Raw genomic sequence first — 24,791 nt, forward strand, 5'->3', positions numbered from 1 at the left:
GCTGTCCTCTTCAGGTGAGTCATGTGAGCTCCATTCTGACTAGCTAAAATTTATTTGGCTTTATGTTTTCTCAAAAAGTCAGTTTTACAGTCAGCATAGTTCCTGTACCCTACCACACAAGTTCTCTGTGAGAAGACACAAACCCCTGTCACATTACTGCTGATGATTAGAGACTCCTGTCACACAGTTATAATGAAGGAGATGATCATTCAGCCTACTGGCTGTGTCTGATGAATATAAGTCAGAGGGGCTGCACTGCATGGAAGAGACTGCAATATGCGTTGAACACATCCAGATTATGACAGGCAATAAGGGTGGGGGGGGGGGGCTTGGATGGAAAAATAGGTTTTCGCCTGAGTGGGGCTTTAACAGAGACCTGCCCCATATATATTAATTTTGTCATGCTAAACTAGTTATCACGGTTATTTAATAGCTCACATACACTGGATTCTTCGGCTAAAAATCCGTTTTATTTTGTTGCTGCTCTGTTCAAGTGATCCAAATATTTTGTTTTCCACTCCTCTCCACTCTGTAATTACATTGATGTACTTGGGAAGGCTTGATGGGTGTTAATTTGTGGCTGCCGGTATCTGTTTTCTTTGTACGGTCATGATCACATCATTTATTCTCCATTCAGGTTTTGGAATGCATTTTGATTGTGTATTTTGTAGTTAAGAAGAAGAGGTTAAATATTTAATGTCTGTCAGCGGCCTTGACCGTTATAAATCTGTCAGATAATTGCATCTTATTATAGAGCAAGCATCGACTGTTTCTATGACAACATAATTATTACTATCGCTTAAAAAATCCGGTTACTTACTAGTTTTATGCATAGGCGTTATTGAGCAGCAGTGCACATATTTGGCAGATATGCTTGCTTTTCTAAATAGTGATGCTGCGTCTCTAGCATAGTGTTAGTTTCTATAACGATTTTTTTTTCATTCATCCATAGTAACAATCTCACGTGGAGAGATATGCAACATCTAGTAGTACGGACCTCCAATCCAGCGCATCTTAACACAAACGACTGGATCACAAATGGAGTTGGTCGGAAAGGTAATACAAGACTCCGCAGTCATGTTGTATTATTGTCGAGCCTCATTCAATAGTCTATATTCCAAATTTAAATACTATGTACACCTTTTGCACTTCTTTTTTTTTTTTTTTAAATCAGTGTGTTTTTGGAAATTAAAACCTCATCAGGAGGACCAAGCAGAACAGAGGAAACTACTGTTACACTGCAGGGGGTGATGGTGGAGGATATCAGGAGCTCTTAACAATAAGGGAGAACAGGACCAACAGCTACTTCACAGAGGATGAGCGAGCTGTGTAGTATTGAATGGGTGTGGTTTTGCTACACAGCCTCCGAAAGAGAAGAGGGCAGGGGGAGCTGAGCTTGTGTGCATGCATGAAAAAAACCAACTGGTCAGTGCTGGGAATGCCCCCAAGACACAAACCTGAATATAGGAGAGCCAATTGCAAACCAATTATGAGACTTTCTAAATGCATGAGAAGAAAAACTTGATCCAAAAACAGATAACTGCATCATTGTGTTTTCTGCAGAGTGACACTGCAGAAAACTTTAATGGCAGGTTTTCAAACAAGATCAGCTTACTTATTGCCCATGGTCCATTCTAGCCTTTTGGTTTTTGTATCTTTGGTGATTAATTTTGTAATTATACTTTATTTTTTATTTTTTTAATAGAAGCCAGGGCCGCTATCAGTTTGTGTTTTTACCATCTACAATTAGCTCGCAAAACGGTAATCTGTCTGATTTCGTTTACGACCATTTGGACATCCCTTAAAGAGTAGCTGCACTTTTCAGTAACTTTTGAAGAGCCACGTCAAGTTTTGGTCAGCGGGCGTCCCACTGAATGTAGGAGAGCCTGCTAACAAAGTATGAGACTTTCTAAATGTATGAGAAGGAAAACTTGATGCAAAAACAAATAAGTGCATCATTTTTTTACTAGAGGAACATGGCATGTATGTGTTTTTTTTTGTTTTAATGTACAAAGGTTTCCATAGCCTTTAATACCTTGAACTATTGTGCTGTAAGCTGGGTTCAGTAGGACTACAGTAGGTCTGAGATTTACTTCTGGAACAAGGAGTGTTGTTAAACACAGGTTCCAAACCTAAAAATGAATAAGGCTTCAGACTGTCTTGAAAATGAACCCAGTTGCAGATTATTTATTTTACAGGTTTTTTTTTAGTTCTGAAAGGATTGGCATACAGAAGCCAAAATGAACTATATTCCTCAAAAGTTAATATAAAGCTTCAATTCTCAAAGTTGCAGCACAATATAAACCATATTGTTAACTGCATATTAGTAGCCGATGCACAAAGTAAATTATGTATCGATGCATAAGCTATTTTTGCCTATCTTTAACAATGTTCCCATCTGCAACCCTGCAAAGGTGAATGTGTTAATATGCCCCATCATAGCCATTTGCTGTCATAGTGGCCGCCGTGCTGCCTTTTTATCTGTGAGAGGATTATACTAGATGAAAACATAGGGAAAGTTTCACTCTCGGTTTATATGTTTTATGTATGGATTACGTATAATTATATACATACCTTGCAGACAGAAATAAGGTGTGTTTATCTGTTCTTTGTTGAATTCATGCATGATGAAACGATTCGCCTGAGCCAAGTACACTGCTGCAGTCACCTTAGGACACTCTACTTGTTGGAACTTGTATTGTAAGACATGCTATTGCACAATGCTGGGCATTTTCACCAACCCTGTGGAAGAGCGAGACAAAAGAAAAACAAGCAGACATTTTTTAACATTTCATGTGTTTCTGTATTGCAGTTAGCCATTCTTACGGCTATGGGCTACTGGATGCTGGCGCTATGGTTGCTCTGGCTAAAAACTGGACCACAGTGGGACCCCAGAGAAAATGTGTGATTAACATACTCACAGAACCCAAGTGAGTAATACGGATTTCAATCCTCTTTTCTTTCAAGCCATCTGGACATACAGAAGGAATGCTTGGCTAATATTACAGATTTGAAATGTGTATGCAGAATAATGCTTCCACTGCTTAGCCAAGCTGTGGACGGAAGCAGGTTTTGCATTTAGTAATATGCAAGAAAATAAGTAATGCAGTAATCCATAATCTTTCTCACTTGGAGACGATTAAAGAAAAGTCCTCATCCTGAAGAACCCCTGCAACTAGTGGAGGGATGGGCAATTTGGCTGAAAACTAAAATCTCAAATTTTTTCTGTGTTTTATTTTCTTTTTCCCTCTTTTTTATTTAGTTTTTTTTTGTTGCTAAACCAGCTAAAAATACCAAGACACCTGTTTTTCACATAAGGGATGAGAAACACTTGTCTTTTCTCCTTAGGGAGAGCATCTAGACAGTGAGTGAGGAAACTTAAAAGACTATTCGTGCTCCTCTGGGTAATATGCAAATAAGGGAGATGGAATAATGCATGAATGGCCTTTTGAGTCTCCCCACTCAGTCTAGGTGCTCTCCCTAAGGAGAAAAGATAGCGTTTCTGACACGCATCCAAGGCCTCTCACTAGCAAAGCCAGACTCCTACTGTACACTGATGAAGGACAAATACCCTGAAACAGCTGTCTGTACATGGAGTCTGGCTTTGCTTTTAATTCCCAGTCATTGTTACAGGGCTTGTATAAAGAGTCTAACTTTGACTTGATGGAAGGCTGCCTTCCAATGGGTGGCACTGTGGAGGTATTACTCCATCTCCCTTATTTACATAAGGAAATTGCATTCAGAGCGATTCCTTAATATACAAGGATTACCAGAACTGAACAGGGAGCTTCTGATAAATACTTATCAAAGAATTGGTGTGTATGCAATTCCTTTATATAAAAGAATGGAGTATTCACTTTAGTTATACGCACTAGAAGCATGTGGTTCCATATCCTGCAGTCATCACAGCCCTCCATGTACTCTGCACACACCCCAGCACAACCTCCATAGACTGTCCTGCCCCAGTCATTACAGCCCCGCTCCCTGCCATACTGTACACCCCACTTCCCTCCAGCCTGACATTAGCCACATCCACATGGGGTAAGCCTAATCTCAATTTCACAATTCTGATAAAAATCAGAATTGTGCTTCAGCAAAATGGCGATTGATTGAATTAATTTGATTAATTTTCTAGCCCTAGACTACTGCATCCTTTTTGTAACCGCTCTTAATTTCTTCAAAGTAACTCCTAAGCAGACTCCAGTGAACACGCAGGTAGCATGGATGACTGTTTGCGAAACACTGAATTATAGGGTCAAAAAAATTAAAGGGGTATTCTAGGCTTTTAGCCCCATCAGGATAAGTCATCAACAAGTGATTAGTGGGGGTCTACAACTCGGGACCTCCGTCAATTAGCTGATGTCAGTCCCCCACATTCACTGCAGTTGGCCATGTGTTGACAGCTCCAACTGCATTGGGTTCTGAGACAGAAGTTCCTATTGAATTCAATGAGAGTTATACCTTCTATTCCTTTTTTCGTCTGTGACCCCAGTGTGGACGTTCGGCCTTGCTGCAGTGAGTACAGGGCTGAGATCAGCTGATTGCTGTTGTCCCAAGCGGCAAAACCTATGGATAATCTATTGATGACCTGTCTTGAGTATATGTCATCAATGCTACAAGGGATTAAATAACCGCAATACCCCATTAAACTTGGATTAAAGGATTTGTGTCCAGTTTTAAACTTCGAGACTCTGTCAGCTACTTTTGAGTCCTATAAGCTAAGCAGTTGAGTCTGGGGATGTAAATTTTATACTTTTCTTCCTCACCTTTCCCTCAGTGTCTGCTCTCAAACTGGCTGCTGCGGTTTATGAGCCGCGCACCAAGTAGTCCTCCTGTTCTAAAATTATCTGCAGGATAGTGGATAAGCATCTGATCAGTGATGAACCAACTACCCTCCAACCCCTACCCCCCACCTACTTACTTCCAAAGCCCTTGTCACTTTAACATTGTTGGAAAGTTTTAACACGGTTTCTAAATATCCGGCATAATACTAAACTTTTAAGTACAGCCGTATTAATTTATGCCGTGTCTAAAGATAAATTATCCAGTGAATAAAACTGGAATTTACTGTAAGCCATGGACCGGTGCCTGCAACCACAAGCATTTATGAGCTTCATTTGTTGTCTTCTGCACCTTGGAATTGCAGCACATTTGGTGTGGGCCTATACAGCCCTGATCCAAATTGCACAATAGTCTTTTTCATGTACACTGGCCCGTTTTATGAGGTCAGCGCAATATTCTCGTTATGGTATTGGAGTCATTTTCTGCATGCTGCGCTGCAGACTATACCTTAATTACTGTAGCCACTGATAACGCCAGTGTATGGGGAGCAGGGTAGAGGGGTCATCGCTGGTGTCTGATTGTAAGTATTGAGCTTCGTTCTCTGATTGTCGTGCCAATTAGGACTAAACTGCAAGACATCAATTAAAATAAATGGTCTGCAAGCTGTACAATCACTCAAGTACTTGGCTAGATGGGAGCATGGAATCAAAGCCATGCTATTACCATTACTACTAAATCATACTCTCCATAGAGAGAACAGTTGATCTGATCAGTGCCCCATTTTCTGTGTTTTGCTAGTTGACTAGATTAGAAAAATGCATCCTGTGGTTACATCGTAGCAGTCGGGACGTGGAATCTGCTTTCTTCTTTAGATTTCAAAAGAATGAATAAAAAAAAAAAATTGCCGCTACTGTCTCATAGACTTCTTAGCACCACTGGCGCAGATGGCAGTACTGGGAATTCATGCCCTTTTAAGTTCTGAAGTTCAGATGTAACCTATTCTGTGCTGCATTGAGTTCAACAAGTGAACAAGACTTTCATTCTTTGGCATTTCCCAGAAAGGAGAATATATCATTTTGTAGTTCCTGTGAAGAACACATGTAAATGGATACAGCTCCTGCTGTTAAACGCTGCTCGTCACTAAGATATAAATGCGCCGTCAGTCCTGGGAACAGACTGCGTATTACCTGGGTTTGGCTCTTTGGGGGATTTAGACACACAAACTATTCACACCTCACTGGGTCAAAGCCAGAGGCTCAATGAGGCTTCTGTGCAACTGAGCATGAATGAAGCCCTGCAGGGGAAAACAGCTGCCGCTCTATCTCTTGCTCTGCTTGTGGTTGGGGTTAAGCTGACGGATTCCAATAACCTTTTATAGTTTTTATTTTATTTCTCCCGTCTGTTCCTGGAGATACCCACAACAGATATATGTGCCCTTTAGGGCTGCAGGAACCTTACCTTTCTGTTCCCTACAACCTTGTATCTTTGCATTGTTATCTCTGAATTGCTTTGTAACAGAGAAGAATATATTGCCACCTTCTATCATCTGCATACAGTTCCTGGAAGATACATGTAGCACTAGTTCTATAAAACAATGAACAGTGGGATGTGTTCGGAACACCTGGTACTGTATGCTGCGGTCTCTGCCCCAACAGCATTCTGGCAGAGTATGCCCATTGTTGGCACCTACGTTGGCAAATCAACACTGCACAATACCCATTCTATGCACTATTGTATGTCGTGTGCCTTGATTGGTCTCTTTCTCTAGAGATGGATTGGTATCCAGAAGGGAGGATGAACCTCTGACATGTTATTGTAACTACACCCATTATGAGTCTTTTTCTTGTTTATTCAGCCGTTGTATTTATTTATTTATTTTAGTCCTTAATGTGTTCCAATGCCTTTTTTTGCAATTGTTTCAAGATCCATTGTTTATTTCTTGCAGTTAATGAGCGACTGTGATGGCAAGTGACCTAAATAATTCACATTCTTTTCCATTTGGCAAACATGAGTGCTAATTGGCATAAATAAATGCTGTTCTGATTTCTAGGGACATAGGGAAACGATTGGAAGTCAGGCGAAAAGTGGAGCCCTGCATCGGGATGTCCAATTACATCAGCACTTCGGAGCATGTTCAGGCCAGACTAACCTTGTCCTACAATCGCCGAGGAGACCTTGCCATTTTTCTGACAAGTCCTATGGGAACCCGCTCCTGTTTGCTGGCACCTAGGTAACTACGTTACTAAAGCAAGATGTTTCATGGTGCTATTATATGGACACATCCATTTTTCCACCTATTGAAAGAACATAATTCTTCTTTTATATCTATTTTCCTTTCTACACTGAACTGTTTGTATGTGATTCACACTGAATAATTGCTTTTCAGTCAAATTGCAAGTCTGCGTCTATTGAAAGTCGGTTAACTGTATCAGCTTGTCAGTTTCTCTCATTCAGGGGTGGAGAGGATCACAGTCACTGTTGTGTTGAAGATCCTTATATAGTATGCTTTATGTAACTGCCTTACTCATCGTCACCATAGCATCTACAGGGTGGGCCACAGAAAGGTAGTCTGACACGACACTCTTATGAAAGCTGTCTGATAGAAAGTTTCTTTGTTGCCCATAGTGTAGCTTTATTTCTTATACTGTAGAGGTAAAATTAATGCTGTGCTGTGATTGGTTGATATCAATAATAAAGATTTTATTTAAGACTGCTTTAAGAGTGTGGTGCCGGACTAATTTTCCATGGCATGACAGACTTCGTTGGAATGTTTACCGGGAAAATATTTTATTTTGATGCGCTGAAGAAAAGCCTGCAGAGAATTTTGAAAAATTCTGCCAGTAACTACAAAAGTAGGCCAGTGGGGCAACAAGCAAAGGGACCTCCACGTTGGTTTTCCCTGAGTATTTTGTGTATTTGAAATAGTTGACACCATTGCTATATAATTATTGTACCTAATTTCACTGAATATCTTTCCTGAGCGTGCATAGATCCGCTATATATTTTACTTATTACTGTATGCGTATTGCAGTTGCCGTTCTGGGACGGGTTTTCCATTAGTATTACATAATCATTTTGAATGCCCAATGTCACCAAGCATTAAATTGTGGGACATGAACAATCACATGGTTAATCTAAAGTGCTGGAACTGTTTCAATTTACAATTTTTGAGCGTTACATAAGTGGTAGAGCAAGGCTTCCGGGTCTCAGACAGGCAGGGGTGGTGTAGGCTGTGTAGATATTTCCCTAGATTAATAGGAGACTTCATTTTGAAGCAGACTCTGGCTGCCTATCTGACAGGTTGGGTTTTAGGAGAACGTGTAGCTAGTGTAATGTTCTGATGTGCTAATGATTTGGGAAATCAATAGCAGTGTTCTCAATAAAATACATGAACTACTTGGGTAGATAGAATCCTTCACAAATCTTATGGTGAGATGGCTAAAATTTGGAAATATTTGCTATAATAGCAGAGTGTGGTCGTATGCCCATGCTTTAGAAATGCTATTATTCCCAAGGACTGCTTGGGAACACAAGCCAATGATGCTGAGCCACCATGATTGATGTCCTAGGACATTAAAGGGGTTGCACTAAGTTATAAAGTTACTCCCTATCCTCAGGATTGAGAATAATTTTATGGTAGGTTGGGGTCCAACTGCTGAGATCCTACTGATCCCAAGACTGGGAGTCCAGTTGGTCCCCAAGTGAATCGAGCCGAGGTCGTGCAGGTGTGGCACTGCTCCATTCACTTAAGTGACAGCGCTGGAGAATACCAAGTTCAAGCACTACGGCAATCTCCTGCACTGTCAGTGAAGTGAATGTGCAGACCTGCAACTGCTCCAACCTCCGCTCCATTCACTCAAGGACCGACCAGACCCCCATTCTCTGGATCAGAAGTTGGACCCCAACCGATCATAGTTATCCTCTATCCCGTGAGTAGGCGATAACTTGATAACTGAGAACACCCCTTTTAATATATAGCAACTATGTAATCTAGTGTTGTAAAAGGCATTGATTTCTTGATTTGTATTATCAGGCCTCATGATTACTCTGGTGATGGTTTTAATGACTGGGCTTTCATGACCACACATTCTTGGGATGAGGACCCGACTGGAGAGTGGTTACTGGAGATTGAAAATGCAAGTGGCAACAATAATTATGGTAAGTTATCCATTCAACAGATTAATTCTAAATTAGAGCTGGCTCATTCATTTATTTTACTCGTTTTTATATAGCACATGCTTATTCTGCAGCACTGTACACAGATTATCACTTACATTGGGGATCACAATCTGTATTCGACTATTGGTATTTTTTTGAAGCCTGGTACAAAACCAGAGTACCCAGGGAAAATCCACACAGACGCTGCGAGAAAATACAAATTCCATGCAAATGTTACCCAAGGTAACAGTGCTTAGCACTGAGCGACCGTACTGCTTGATTAATTACCAGTTTGCTGAGGCACAATTCTTATTTTCGACACAGTTGTGAAATTGATATCAGCCCTGCGCTTGTGGGTGGGGCTAATGGACCAAGGGGAAGCGGCTGTGCGGAACACCAGCCAGTTTACTAGTGTACTGGATGCTGATGAGCCCCAAGTCAGTGCAGAAATCAAGCATAGAGCTGATTGGCTGAGACTTGGCCAATCAGCACTATGCTGGACTCCTACACTGCTTCCACCTCTGAGGAGAAGACTATATGGCTAAAGAGTATGGAAGAAAGTACATGCTGGCTGTTGTGAATGAGGGGACAGAGGGCAGTATATTGGGGATGTGATGAGGGGGAGAGGACAGTGATGGGGGTGGGAACAGTATAAGGGGACTGTGCGATGTCTGGGGAAGCATTGTATCAAGGCTGTGATGAGAGTGGAGTGGAACCCCATCCTTTGCCTGTATGTAACTACAGTTTGTACCCCATGCTTTTACACCAGGTAATCGCATACACAGCTATTCTGATTATCAGAATTGTCCCATTCAAGTCTGATAATCCGTATATATTAAAAAATTGCTGTGCTTACCATTCCCTTATCTGATAAAAATTTGTATTTTAATATTTTTAGCTTGTTTAGCAAGAAAATAAAATATATTAATTTTAGGCCAAATCACCCAGCCCTATTATAAATATATATTTATTTTACATTTATTGGATTTCAAATAACCATCGTCTGGTTTGAGTTTCTGGAGCGGATTGCCATGTAGCTTGGGTTAAGTATGCAGGAAATTCAGATTTTATTAGTATTAGTGCAGCTCTACCTAAATTGTTCCAGTTTGCTTCCTGGTTTCATTAAATCTGCTTCCCAAATAGAATGGACAAATGTTATAAGCCCTATCATTACTTTTATTACTTTGATACAGTTTAATGGTCTTGTTTTTGTGCCAAGAAGGACAATATTTGCTGAGAAACCTCTTTGAGATGCCCACCCAAAATTGCATTAAGTGGTTTTATAGTAGGGTACTCTTCTTATGATCAATATGCATAATATATGATGGAAATGAAAATCAGTCACAGGAAATCTGGTGTGAATAAGGAGGTGGATATTTGGAGACGTTTCAAGGACAACTGTCAAGGACTATTTTTTTTCCCACTAATTTCAGTATTTTCAATAATTCTTTGATCTTTCATTGTGGTTGTTCCTTTCAAAATCTTCGCTAGAAGGTTGACGCAGGTAGTTTTCTGGTCAACCATTGCCTGCAGTAGTATCTGAGTGCTAAAAAGGAATAAAATTGATAGCATGGATCCCATTTTGTTGCAGTTTTTTGTGAATTTTTGAAGTTTACACACCCCAGTAGAGCAAGGTTCCTGGCGACTCGATGAATCTTCACCACTTGCCAAAAAGTGGGAAAGAAAAATAAAGTTAAAAAAATAAATCTTGGTATTTGTATAGCGCCAACTTATTCCGCAGCACTTTCAGGTAATTATTACTTATTACCACCCCCCACCGAACTGGGTTCTCATTTTACCGACCTTGGAAGGATGGAAGGCTGAGTAAACCTTGAGCCAGCTACCTGACGCATGCGGGGATCGAACTTGGGAAGAAAATAGACTGCCAAAGGTGTTTTCACACCATTTTACCATTTTGATCTTTCTCACTCTCTATTCTGACTCACTTAAAGGCCCTTTTATACGGGCCGATAGTCTTTTAAACAACTGTACGAGCACTGATGTCATCGCACAGAGCATTGAACGCTTTCCAATCCACTGTCTGGCGCCTTCCCACATTCAGATTGAAGCTTGTACAGCTCCAATGTCAAAAGGCGTCCAACAGGGTATTCCTACCGTCTGTTGTCAGCCACTCCGCTGTCGGAGCCTCTATGGCGCACACACACTGGCTTTAGCCAGCAGATGGCACCGTTGTATAACAGCAAAAAGAAGAAAGCCTTTTAGGAAACCCTGAATCCAAAATTGGATTGGAAAGGGTTAAACTGAAAGTCTTGCAGCCGGCGTGCTCTCTTCTCGCTCAGCGCTTCACCTCAAACGGCAAGCGCTGAGCAGGGACCATTTACACGGGACAAGAAACCAACAAGGTTTTATAAGCTGACTGAAAAGTCAGCCTAAACAACTGCGAACGAAAAGTGAGCAGTTTTTTTTTTTTCCGCATTCACATTGAACGATTATCGCTCAAATTCGGTCGTTTGAACAAAATTTGACTGATAATCGTTACGTGTAAATGGGCCTTTAGGCTTCAGAAACCTTGATTTGAACTTGTATTCTCTTATACAAGGTTAATGCACTTCACTCCCTTGATTTTATTAGACAATGATGAAGTATTTCCAGCACACATGGAACACATTTCCTTTAATGTTTTTGCGGAACTCGAAAAATCTCTAATATTAGTGTTTGAATTCCTTGATGATTCTAGGGCACTGGCTGCTGCCTAAAAACATACAGCAAATGTTTCCAAAAAATAAAATGACATCCCTTTGGTAAGTACATGGCAGGTTGTCAGCGCTTACAGGGGTGATTACATGCACGCACCAGAGATACTGTCAGCTTTAGCCATTTGCATAGAATGAAATTTTGTAGGCTGAAGATCTTAAACTGCTGATGTTCAGCTGATAGATTTCTAAGAATATGAAAAAAACATTCATGGCTGTAAGATGACGGTTTCCAGATGTCCCTTACAGATGTTTTTACATAACTTTTATTCAAATATGTTTTCTAGCTAAAGTGGTTTTCTATATAAATACAGCATTAGTTGTGAATGCTAGAAGTAGCAGGTCAAGAGGACAATGGTTTTAAAACGAGCATATTGTAGCATTGCATTTAAAGGCAGAGTGAGCTTAAAGGGGTGGTGTTCTGCTGCAGGAAGCATACAGTTCTGTACATTGTGCAATGTCCATGATTGATACTGCAGGCTGAGTCCTGTTGGAGTGGGACTTGACCTGTAATACCAACCCAGGCCATTGCGCAATGTACAGAGCTGTCTACTTCCTGCAGCAAGACTTAAAGTAGGATGACTTCTTTATCCCATGACAGGTCCTTTCTAAAGTTAGCAGGGCTGGTTTCATAGCTCTGCAGTTACAACCCCGATGACTCTATCGCCCTTTTTTTGTCTTGTTTTTTCCATATTCATCTCCTCACCCAGACAGGCTCTTCAACTGGGCTGTCCCCTCTGCTCAATGTCAATGGAAGACTCCAGACTGTCAATCCAGTTCAACATCGCCCGTTGACAGTGAGCGGTGGGGACCACTCAATTAAAAGCATATTTCCAAAATTGACTTTTACAACCTATTCATAGGATAGGAGATAAAGTGTGATTAGTGGGGGCCTCACCATTGAGAACTTTATTGATCCCAAGAATAGGGGGCCATGTGTTCCTCTTTTTGTTGCTCGCAGCACCCCTTCAGTAAGGGAGGAGATTGAATGCAACTGCAGTCTACCATGCACAGTGTCTTTGGGACTGCTAGAGATAGAAAGTGCTTTTACTTGGCTTTTTCCAGCAGCCTCATTGAAATTAATAGAGCAGTATCGGGAATTCTCTAGCACTGCGCCATTCAATCTCCTCCTCACTGTGGGGGGGTACAATGAGCCTGCAGGCAGGAGGAGAGGGGGGACATGGGACCCTCATTCTTGGGATCAGTATGGTTTTAGCGGTGAGACCCCCACTGATCAGACTTATTGCCTACCCTGAGGAATAGGTGGTAAGTAGATATGGGGAATAACCCTTTAACAGTGCCTGGAGCTATATCTAGAGTCAGCAGAGCTGTGCAGCCGGCCCCACTGAGTTTATCCCGTGACATGTCCTTGTTAAGTTATGCAAGACTTCTCTTGTGCTTCCCTTCTCTTCTGGAATTTCTTTCCTCTGTAAATGTGCATCTTTTACATTGGTTGGTTCTATTGAAGAATGACTTTCTTTATTGCACAGACATGCTCTGTGTTTTCGTGTGAAGGTGTGTTAACTTTAAATATGCGATTGTGTATTTTTATATGCTCGTGTGTTTACGCTTGCCTAATATCTTCAGCATAATTGATCCCGGCATTTGGCAATGCAGTTAATTTACCTTATCAGCGCTCGCTTGATGCTGCATTTCAGTGACGTGGGCTCGTCTCCCTCCCTCTGTGCGCAATGTTTGTGTATTCATGGTGCGTGGGTAAGATAAGAAAAAATAGGTTAGTTATTTACTACATTTTGTCAGCAGTGTGATGGATTGAAACCCCTCGATTTGACTTATTACATTAGGCAACCCAGCACGTGGAACCAAGTGTGGAGAGGGAGAACGTGCGGAGAGGGATCGGCAACTTGTTATCGCACAGACACAGATGGGTCACCCGCTACAGAGCTCCCGGGAGCTGCTTTATATTCACATGCAGAGGCCCGTCTGCTCGCCAGACATTTCCCTACACCTGAATAAGAGGATTGTTAGTGACAGGAGCTGTGGTTCTGCCTCTATAACCAACAGAACACAGACATGTCCGTGTGCCGGGAGCTGTCACCCAATATAGTAGCTTACTGCTTACTCTCTGACTCATGGCTGGCCTGCTGCAGACTGGACCTGCCAATCAGGCTGCCCACAATAAATAGCAGTCAATGGTCGCTGTACTGTCTCGTCTAGAAATAGTCTTTGAGCCATAGGGCTTTTACTTGCTTTCCTTTATCCTTATGGATTTTGGCATAGCTGTCGTTTTACCTCCTGAAGTGCAAACTAAGAAAAAAAAAATCTAAAAGTAGTCACGGCGTCCGTCGTTCTTCTTCTTCTTTTTTTCCTCTTGTTTAAATTCTGTTCAGCCATTTTTAATTTATAGCTGTGACAATTATGGCCGCTTTTACAGCTTCTCAAAACCCAGTTCTCCCAGATTTATGAATCGGAAATCTGGTTAACCATACACAGTGATATATTGCTCCATAATTAGGCAGATAAACTGTTCGGGGACCTGAAGAGCTAGCAGACAGCTTGTGCCTTTGTAGGAGCAGCGAAAGTGTCCTTTTTAGTTATTGCTCAGCTTTCCCGAAAACATTTATAACTAATAAACAACTTAAAAAGTGGGGGGCGAAGGGGGTTTATACAGAGATTTTTTTTTTTAAATGCCACTGCAGTTTTGGTTACAGTTTCTTGAGCCAAAACCAGAAGTGGATCCTGTAGGAAGGAGAAGTAGACGTCCTTCCTTTATATTTCTTCAATTGTTTTTCAATTGATTCCACTTCTGGGTTCAAGAAACTGAATTAAAGTGCAGTGTTTTTCCTAATTGTGTGCACTCAAAGAATGACATAGGCTTTGGTAGATAGATCCAAACTAGTGCATAAGCAGCACACTCTTATCACTCATCGAATGAAATGTGGTCCATGTGCTGGTTGGCCACTTCCAGGGAGTAGGACAGAGCGCAGAAAATGGTATGCAACCAATGCTTTTTTTTTTTTTTTTTAGTAGCTCCAGTGTCCCAAACTTCCATCTTTCTGATTTTGCATAAATTTCCCAGAAGAGCATTGCCTTATAAGTCTCCTTACGTAGTTTCTAGGTGTCCCCACACTCCTTCTGGGTGCTCTCCTTGGGGAGAGGCTATACCATCCTCTGATCCATTCACCCCCTAGGTGTCTCCACACACGTTTTGGGTGCTCTCCTTAAGGAGACACAACCCCACATCCTAAAGCCCTCACAGACAAAGCCAGAAACTTACTGTATACTGATTGGTGTAACATTCCCAATCATTGAGGAGCCGTTAGAAGGTCACTTTGATTTGATGGGATGCTGCTAGAGATGAGCAAGCACGCTCGGATAAAGCAGTTACTCGAGCGAGAGAGAGATCACTCTTGTGCTCGTTTGGCATGCCCCTCTCACCGAACACTGATTGGCTCCCACCTTTCAAAAAAAAAATTGCCCTCCCACTTAATACTCATTGGTTTTCGAAAACACATAAATACATGTGAGTAATCTAATAGCCCCTGCTGGAATTTGAAAGAACACTCACTGCTACGGTCTCTGGATGGTATCTACATGCATTCAGTGGACTCTGCAACCAAAGAGAGCGTGTTGGTGAGGGGTCAAAATTTCAAATAAACACCAGCAAGAACCTCACGCCCCCTTTACTAATCGGTGAAGGATATTTTGCCCCTTTATAAATGCTCCCAACAATTTGTTCTGCAGTTGAGAAAAATGAACAAGAATTCTGTACAAACAGTTGTTTGTACACTTTAGCGACTATTTTGAGCTATTATTCAGACAATAGTCCTGTATAAAGCCACCCTATGGGCTCATGTACACAGGCGTGGGCGTACTTGTCATGTAAATATGCAGCCTATTTGCGCTACTGATATATGCATATGTTCCGTGTATTGAGGTTTTTACATGTGTAAAGAAAAAAAAAAAAGAGCAAGAAAGGCCTAAATGAGCAGTTCAGTTAAATATGGGCAGTCTTGGTGTGTAATACACACTAAAGTAGGACATGCATTTTTTTTTTTTAACTTGACTGAAATACTCTGCTAAATACGCAAATGTGATTACACCCTTAGAAATCAGTACTACGTATTACGCTGCACGTTTACGCCCGTGTGGATGAGCCCTAAGGCTCTGGCTCTTGTGTTTTGGGGTTCCATTCAGCGGTGACTAACTTTTGACAACAAAAATATCCTAGTCTTTTGCGCTAGTCTTGCTGACGAAAATATTGCAAACGAATACATTCGGTTTAGTCTGAATTCTGAGGACTCTGAAGTTACTTGTGTTATACTGACCACATTAGGGTGAAAGTATCCTGCAACCTCTGTTCCACTAATTGGGAAACTTGCATCGTTAATGGTGGTATTGACATCTTATTATGACAACTGGCGAGTAGAGATTCTTGCTTTGCTGGGATAACTCAAACTGAAATGAATAGATGCAGTATTCACAGTAGTTAGTGACTGTAAGGTAGAACTAGAATTACACGGGTCACCGCTTATATGCCAGACACATCTAGAATAATTAAAGGCTACGAAAAACAGGAGTGTGTTCCATAATGGATATCGATTAAGCCACTTTGGTTCCATATGATGTGATGAATGTACTATGTGTCATGTTTCTGATGACCATGATAGAATTATTGTAAAATATGATTCCAGCTTTTCTTCTCTCGTAGGAACATTGACGCAGTTTGTCCTGGTATTGTATGGGACGGCCTCTGACTCACCAAGCATCTCCAACCAGGTTGACGGCGGTGGGTGTAGAACCGTTGCATCAGGCCAGTCCTGTGTCGGTAAGTTTTCCGGTAACTTTAGTGATTGGTAGACCTGTGCAGGCTGAGTGAACTAGTTAAAGCTTAACCGCATATATGTTCATTTACTGCTCTGTTCAACGTCCGTCTACAATGGGTTTCTAAAAGATTAACTATTTTCTTAACATTCCATGTTGGCAAAATACGTTGATGTTTTTCTGCTGCCCTTCTATTTTGACTCTGTGGAGCTGAGTGGCTGAAAGCAGATTTAAGATTTATGGCGCTTTTACACAGGATGATTACTATCATTCAGAATCCTTCAAATACCATCCTCGGGTGGGAATATGAGCGACAATGGTTCTCTTTAAACACATGCAGCGACTGAGCGAGAATTAATCAGTAGTTCAGTTCCTGCATGCAGAGAGCAGAACGACGCGCCATTCAGTTTAAATAGCAGTCGTTCACTTTTAAAGGACCCTCCAATAATTGTGAATGGAGGCGGATGGAGGGAGAACTCTCCCTGGCGCGCTCTGCCTCCATGGCAGCAGTGAGCAATGCCAGCAATACTCGCTCTGGCGTAGCAGCAGAAGAGCAAGCATCACTGGGGTGAGTGTCGGGCATCCTTTTTTTTTTTTTTTTTTCTTTCTTTCTTGCTCTCTATTTTTTAAATAAGAAACTGGAAGGTTTGTTTACTTTGCTGAGAAATTTGCAGAGCCGGAGCAAGGACTTCGGATCTGTTACTACATTGATATTTTTCACCCAGATTATTGGGTCAAAGGGAAAAAACTACTGGACCGTGTCTTAGGCCAGTCTCCCTCGACTGCATTTGAATTGCAGATTCCGCGTTTGGCGTCCGCGTAGATGACCCGTGGAAAAACGCGGGCATTGAAAGGCATGTATTTTAGAATTTTCGTTCACATTCGCGAGCATGAATTGCGGAAAATGCCAGCATGACCGCAAACAAAAAAACCCCCAGTACTGCGCATGACTGCCTGCGAGTCTCCGCAGTCATGCACAATATAGCAAAGTGCTGTAAGCAAGGTTACCAGCCTGGCTTACAGCCAAAATCCAATGTGAGCCCGGCCTAACTCTATCTGGGGGGGATCATTGCTCCCTGATTCCTTCCCTATCCAAGTCTTGTATATGCGCAGAGCTAGAGCATTTCTGTATAATTTTGTTCTATAGATATGTCCATTTATTTATCTTCTATTTACCTTTCCCTAGTAGAGAAAACCTATTCTGAGCCTTGGACATTCTCTTCGAAGTCATCAGGTACTTTTACAAGGGACAATTGTCGGGCACTTAATTGCCCAACAGTCTGCCCAACAATTACCGCTCCAGTGTTTTCACACAGAAGCCACAATCTCTCGCTGAATGGAGACTTGGCACGCTGGAGATCTCTTCCGATTGGCCGCCTCCATTCACAGTGAACAGACAGTCATTCATAGATGAACGACTGCCTGTTTAAACAGGTCAACAGCTGCTTTGCTTTTAAGTGAGCTGAAATCCAAGTGACAAATCAGTGATTCTGTTGGGTCGCCTGCTTATATGCAGAAGTCGCCTGTAACTACTCTTATAAGCAATTGCTCTGTGATTACATTTTTACAAAGAATATCTTTGACCTCAGATCCTTTGTACCAATAAATGAAAAATGTTAGTGGCATGCCAATGGAATGTCCAATTAAACGCTGTAGTAAGGGGTAAGTATAGGGTTACGGGAGAACCAGCCCACTCACATATGATTAAGACATTGATAGCAAAACCAATGTTCCTGAGAATGTACCTAATTTTATTTTTTGCCTTTTCTTTTTAATGTTTCCTAATGGGCTTTGACTAATATGGCTTTGACCAGTTCTGATGAGATTGGTTATGCTTATTTTACACTCACCTCTTACTTAATAATACTTGCCTACATTATTAATTGCAGTCATACATTTGTTCTTCTTCTGTAACGATACCAATATGCAAGTTAAATTATCTAGTCATTGCCGTGTTTGTGTGTAATCCTAACCTCTACCATTCTGCAGTCTGTTACCGGCTGTGCACTGGAGGGTTAACGTTGGGACTTCACGGCTCTGACATTTGGTGATTAAGGTTTCTAGGGGGTCTGTATACTTAACCAGGAGTGTGTAATCTGCAGCAAATGTCACCAGGGTGTCCGAAGCCAAACCTCCTGTGTGCCTTCTAGAACATTTCATAGAAATCATTCCTTTAACCTGGCCTCTTGAAAAGTCTATTACCTATCTGCATGAAAGCATATTATAGCCGTTTCTCCAGAGAAAATCCATAATAGATTACTTCCAGCTGAAGAGCTTTCACATCACCGATGAGGACCCATCTTCTCTGTGCTAATGAGATGCTCCAGTCTAATTAAGGAGTAAATGAGGGCTCTATAGCCACTAATTAAACTGTTTTCTATGGAATGGGTCAGGTAAAGTGCCTATACACCACATGTTGGTATACAGATTAATGTTGTGTTTGGCAAGTATTTCTTTGTTTATGTGCCTCTAAGAGTCTCCCCGAGCCCTGATTTCACTTACTGCCTCCTAAGAACTCATTGTAACTTTCCTCATTGCATTCTGCCCCATGCCTGCTAGTAAGAATCAGTCTTACACTCTCAAGTGGACAGCACTAAATCCTTTGCTAAGTACCGCTGTGGAAATATCCAAAATGCTTTTAAGCATTGATAGCAGATGGCCTGCATATTAAGTAGTTGTAAGTCCTGTTAACTTTCGATCATTTTGCTTAGCTTCATTGTTTAATTTTGTATATAGTTTGGTACAAATGTGCTTATTTTTTTCTTTTCAGCCTTTCCTCAGATAGTTACATAAATTATTTGCTAGATTAACTGTAACCCTCAGTGTCGTTGGCTATTAGATAAGTATCTAACTGTTTGGTAGTAATGTTGGGAACAATGCAACATTTAATTACTCTGGGTTGGACATTCTGTAGTCTAACTACTCTAACTGTAAAGAACCCTTTCCTAGAAAAAAATGGTCGATTTTAGATGTCTATATAACGCCTAATTATAAGAGCTGCTACTCATCACACTTAATAAACCTATTGCTCACCTTTGAGCCCTCTGAAGCTCTCCTATATTTTTTTAGGATATGGAGGACAAAACTGAATCCCATATTTGAGCTGCCGCCCTACAAAGAATTTAGAGAGGGCTAATATTAATATATGATCACAAAATTTCAGAGTATAAAAAGAAAGAGAACTTATTTGCTTTTGAAGCTGCTGCTTGACATTCAGTATTGCTGCTTAGTAACCAAACTACTCAAATCCTTCTTGTCCCTGGTTTTATTCCATTTAATATACATACAGTTAAGGCCTATTTACATGCAACGATTATCGCTCAAAATTCATACAAACGACTGAAAATGAGTGATAATCGTTACACGTAAACTCTGCTATCATGCACTTTTCGTCTGAATGATGACTTTAAGGTGGACTTTAAAATCCATTATTCAGCCACAGAGAGATACTTTATCTCTCATCAGCCCGCACACTGTTCTCTCCACGAGAGTCTGGAGATTACATTGTATTCTGCTTGCAGCCCTGAGGAAAACAATGCAGCTGTGTGCATAGCTGAGTCTGTGACTAATCCCATCCTGGACTCTGCAAACAGCTCAGGGAGACCCTTTTACATGCGAATGAAGGTGATAGTGTTAATATACATTACTGTCCATTAACACTTTATGCAAAAAGATCACTAAAACATTCAATCATTTGAAAGCTTATCTTTACGTGTAAATGGGCCTGAATATGACTGTTGTGAAATGGGTACATTACTTTACACTTAGCAACATTTAAAATACTACTTGAGAAAGTGGTCCACAGCTGCAAGACAGAATTTCTTGGTCCTTTTCTACTGGCCATACATGTTTATTCATGTCAGCTACAGGTAGGACTTAACGACAGGTATTCTGTTACACACTTCAGCAATATTCCACCGTGTACTACCATGTAATCTGTTTCAATTGGTGACGTTGAGACAACTCCCTAGTTCATTCATTTTTCTTTCCTCCTTAGAGCTGACCTCCTTTGTCTGGTCTATTTAGTTTAACCTTCCATTCTTCTGACTGATAATGAAATTTGAGTTGGTCATTATTTGATTGACGCCTGTCTACTCTGGGAGCAGCCGACTATAATTTATAGCTGTAGCCTTTCTTCGTTCCCAGAGTAATATGTAGCTTTTACATTATGGATAGATTTAATTCTTTTATGGTTTAGTGCATAATGAAAATTGTGTTCCAGACTGAATGTCCCAGTTACTGTCCCTCTTTCCCCATTTAGTTGTCTTCTGCTCTTTTGTTCTGACCATCCCTGACGTCTTTTGGAGGGAGGAGGACATTTGGAGCAGCTACATATGACAGATGTGCACAGGGGCAAAATCGTATTTCCATCTGCCAGTAGCTACTGTGTAAAATTGTGCTGAGCATTTCATAAGCGACTGGACATGTGGCATACATACATTATGCAGTCTCACATTGCTGCTAGATCTCATTACTGGCAGCCGAATGGAAGAAAATGCAGGAACGTACAACTATATTACAGTTCTGTAAGCCGCTCATATCCTGGACTCCTGTTGCCCTTACTTTTTAGAAAAGTTCTCTCATCTGCCTTTTTTCCCAGCTTGATCGCTCCTATGCAGAGTGGGCTGGAGTTTTATAGAGTTCTCACAGCTTTTAGGCATATCTAATCAAAATCCGTTAGGTGATAAAATTCCCTAAACATCAATAGTTTGTTTTACAGTGAACCTATAATTGGTGCGGATTCCTTTATAATTATTATTCTTGCTCCATAACATGTATAGAACTTCACTTTTTAATAAAAGGCCCAATCAAAGGGTGGTGGCTGAATTATACATTAAAGCTTCAGGTCTCCTAATGAGAAGAGCTGCTTTGCTTTTCTCCCTACCCACCAACATTTCAGAGGATCAGAAAGAGGAGGTTAAGGAGGTTGCTGTTCAACTTCACTTCTACAAAAGGAGTTTTTGTCATTACACAATCAACTGACAGAGGAGGATCTCGCTGTGTCCGGGGGTGTGATGTTATATACTTACCAGGCTCCCTACCCAGTGCTGTCACCCCAGGAAGCCAGCGCTTGGCCAGTCAATATGACTCTTCATTCAGTCCATGCTCATACACTTCACTGGTCTCTATGGGAGTGCATGCACGCAGACTCAATCTGATAGACAGAGCACCGACTTCCTGAAGTCACAGTGTGGGAACGGAGATCTTGGGAAATATAAAAATGACACCCTGGGAGACTTATTCTGTAAGCGCCATAATCTAGTGTTTACAGTAGGAATCCAGTAGCCTTAAAAGGAGTAGTACCACAATAAACGTTTCGCACCTATCCATAGGATAGGTGATAAAAGTTGGAATGGTGTGGGTCTCGCTGCTGACACCCCATTAATCCTAAGAATCAGTCTCTAGTCCCCTTGTACTAGTCGCTGCAGGATTTCTGCACCCACCCACAATTACGTGGAATTTGAATGGAGTGACGGTCACACATGCACCGCACTACTACATTCTAGTGATCTCATTGAAGAGTCATGGAGCAGCACTGCCCATGTGCGACCGCCATTCCATTCAATCCCCTCACTTGGATGGGGGGTTACAATGAGGAGCTGAGGGGCACATGGGACCCCCGTTCTTGGAATTAGTGGGGTCTCAGAGGTGAGACTCTCATCACTCGACTTTTATTCCCTATCCTATGAATACATAATAAGTAGGGATGAGCGAGTATACTCGCTAAAGCACTACTCGCTCAAGTAATGTGCCTTAGCCGAGTATCTCCCTGCTCGTCCCTGAAGATTCGGGAGCCGCTGCAGCTGACCGGTGAGTCGCAGCGGGGAGCGGGGGAGAGCGGGCGGGAGAGAGGGAGAGAGAGATCTCCCCTCCGTTCCTCCCCGCCCCACGCCGGCCCCCGAATCTTCCGGGACGAGCAGGGAGATACTCGGCTAAAGCACATTACTCGAGCGAGTAGTGCCTTGGCGAGTATACTCGCTCATCCCTAATAATAAGTCTATTTTGGTTTGACCTACTTAAATAATTATTCGACCATATAATACATGGACAATCTGGTCCACCAGAGCAAGAGTTGCTTTTTGTGAGCATTTCTCCCTTCTACAAGGGCAGATTGAAAGTAAAACTCCTTTTAGAGTTCTATTGGGGCAGATTTACTAATCCTGCCTAATAGACAATGTAAACTTAAGGCCCATTTACACGGAGCGATGATCACTCAAAGATCGCTCAAACAGTTTGAGTGACAGCTTTGAGCGATCATTTTGCATTAACCAGGTAGCTACTCAGCTACTTAGTAGCAATTAAGTGTGCAAATGAAGCCTTAGCTGAAAGCAGTTAATAGACGGAGGGCTTTTGTCTGCATTCAGCTCATTTTGTTCTCCATTGGGAAACAATGCTATCAGCACTACCTGTAGAGAACTCTTGATAAGGCTGAACGATTTTTAGGTTGGACTGAATTTAACGATCAGCTACTAGTGCACGAAAAGTGCATGATGGCCGCGCGTTTAGACGCAGTGATTATCACTCAAACAATTGCTGTTTAGCCATTTTTGAGCGATCATCACCCCTTGTAAATGGGCCTTAAGACCTGACAATCTCAAAATGTGGCAAATTTATCACCGTGGCTCATGCTGGATGATAAACTTGACACCTTTTTTATTCCCTAGTGTTATCTCACCAATTGGTTGTTTAGTATGCACCAAACGTTTGCCATATGTAGTCACATGTAAACCACGATCCTTTCACACCAAGACACAAGCGAGATGCAGTGGAGTAGTCTTTTTGGAACATTCACTTCATAAATGGGTCTAAAATTTGATGTAACACGATGTAAAAGGTATTAAAATTTGGTGCATTTTTGTCGCAGAGTCTTGGCACAATCACATTAGTAAATCTTCCCCACTGTGATAAAATTGACATGCACATCCACATTAATTTCCATGTTTCCACGGAATGTTCAAATTCATTAATTTCTATATACCTGTGTAGGTAAAGAGTGTTGAAAGTATATTTATCATTAATTTTGTACAGTAAAAGGGTTCTCCTGTTTTGACGTCTTGTTCTCTGTTCTTGTGCAGTTTGTGAAGAAGGTTTCTACTTGCATCAGAAGACCTGCACGAAGTCATGTCCGCCTGGTTTCACTGCCAGCGTCCAAAGTATCCAGTACACACTGGAGAACAGCATAGAGCCACTGCTGGCCAACGTTTGCATCGCATGCCATCCTTCATGTGCTACCTGCAAGGGCACTAGTGCCAGTGACTGTCTCAGCTGCCCTGCACACTCACACTACAATGAGCTGGACTTCTCCTGTTCACACCAGGTTCAAATTAGCAGAGAATCCCCGCCAATGAAAGAGACGGTTGAAGATGAAACGGTCGCCGTCACCTCGAACCTGCCAATCATTGTGGCCAGCCTCAGCTGCGTCATGATTGTTGTCATGTTCGTCTCCATCTTTTTATTCCTTCAAGTGCGCTCTGGGGTAATCCTGGGCAAGAAGAAATTATACATGCTGGACAGTGGGATCATCTCTTATAAAGGGATCCCATCAGACATGTGGCATGAAGAAGGATTCTCAGAGTCTGAAATAGAGGAGTTTGATCCTCGCAATGAGAGAACTGCTTTTATAAAGCAACAGAGTGCCCTTTGATGACAGTTATGACATCAGCCCAAAACATCATACCATGGTAAAGACTCCATTTAGGTTTCCTTTCAACACTGGACCAGTCTGTGTAGATATTGAGGTAAACATCAGCGTTATGACGATTGAATAATTCCATCCAGTGCTCTGGCCCAGGAAACGTGTCAAGTTTTTTGGTTTTGGCTTTTTGTTTTGTTTTGTTTTTTTTTCCCCTCATGTATTGTCATGTTTTGGGGGGGGGGGGTTTCTTCCTTTTTATTTCTTCATGTTTTTTTACAACTTCATCCCCTTGCTGACTCTTTTGTCTTTGTGGGTTCATATTATTTTTTTAAAACATTGCTCCCAGGTTTATAAATGTACAGTGCCTATGAAATATCCGTACTACAAGGTGCCCCACTCGCTGGAGGTCCAGAAAAGTTGGCTAGAACTCGGACTACATTTTGATGAAGTTTTGCTCTAAACATATCTTGCTCAATAAGAATCAGGAAACTTTCCCCTTCAGGAGGCAGCACAGGCTCCTATTGACTACATGGCTATCGAGGTGGCATATTGTGCTAAGCAAGGCAGCCAGGTTGGCCTCCGAGACTAGCCCCTCCGTCTTCCTTGCTGATGACTGCCACCATGTGGACTATGGATTCAGTTAAGGAGTACTTGACTAACACCTTATCCTGATTCTCTTTGGGTGAAGTAGGTTTGGACCAAATTTCATTAAAATG

At 41.6% G+C, this 24,791-nt stretch overlaps 1 protein-coding gene across 2 annotated transcripts in view; it reads left to right on the forward strand.

The window, feature by feature from the left end:
- The window catches only part of FURIN (furin, paired basic amino acid cleaving enzyme), a 216,003-nt gene that overhangs the window by 181,018 nt on the left and 10,194 nt on the right, over positions 1 to 24,791 (forward strand). Inside the window, exons 11-16 of one of the 2 annotated variants that reach the window (XR_010790390.1) lie at positions 953 to 1,056; positions 2,813 to 2,930; positions 6,833 to 7,012; positions 8,816 to 8,940; positions 16,327 to 16,443; positions 23,516 to 24,178. Coding sequence is in view for 1 of the 2 variants with exons in the window: in XM_066592733.1 (XP_066448830.1) it covers positions 953 to 1,056; positions 2,813 to 2,930; positions 6,833 to 7,012; positions 8,816 to 8,940; positions 16,327 to 16,443; positions 23,516 to 24,084 (1,213 nt within the window). In the remaining variant the exon portion in view is untranslated. Of the gene's footprint in view, positions 1 to 952; positions 1,057 to 2,812; positions 2,931 to 6,832; positions 7,013 to 8,815; positions 8,941 to 16,326; positions 16,444 to 23,515; positions 24,311 to 24,791 lie in introns of those variants that run through there. The other variant, XM_066592733.1, reaches the window with a different exon arrangement.

The sequence above is a fragment of the Eleutherodactylus coqui genome, chromosome 2 (assembly GCF_035609145.1).
Source record: "Eleutherodactylus coqui strain aEleCoq1 chromosome 2, aEleCoq1.hap1, whole genome shotgun sequence".
Classification (NCBI taxonomy): domain Eukaryota; kingdom Metazoa; phylum Chordata; class Amphibia; order Anura; family Eleutherodactylidae; genus Eleutherodactylus; species Eleutherodactylus coqui.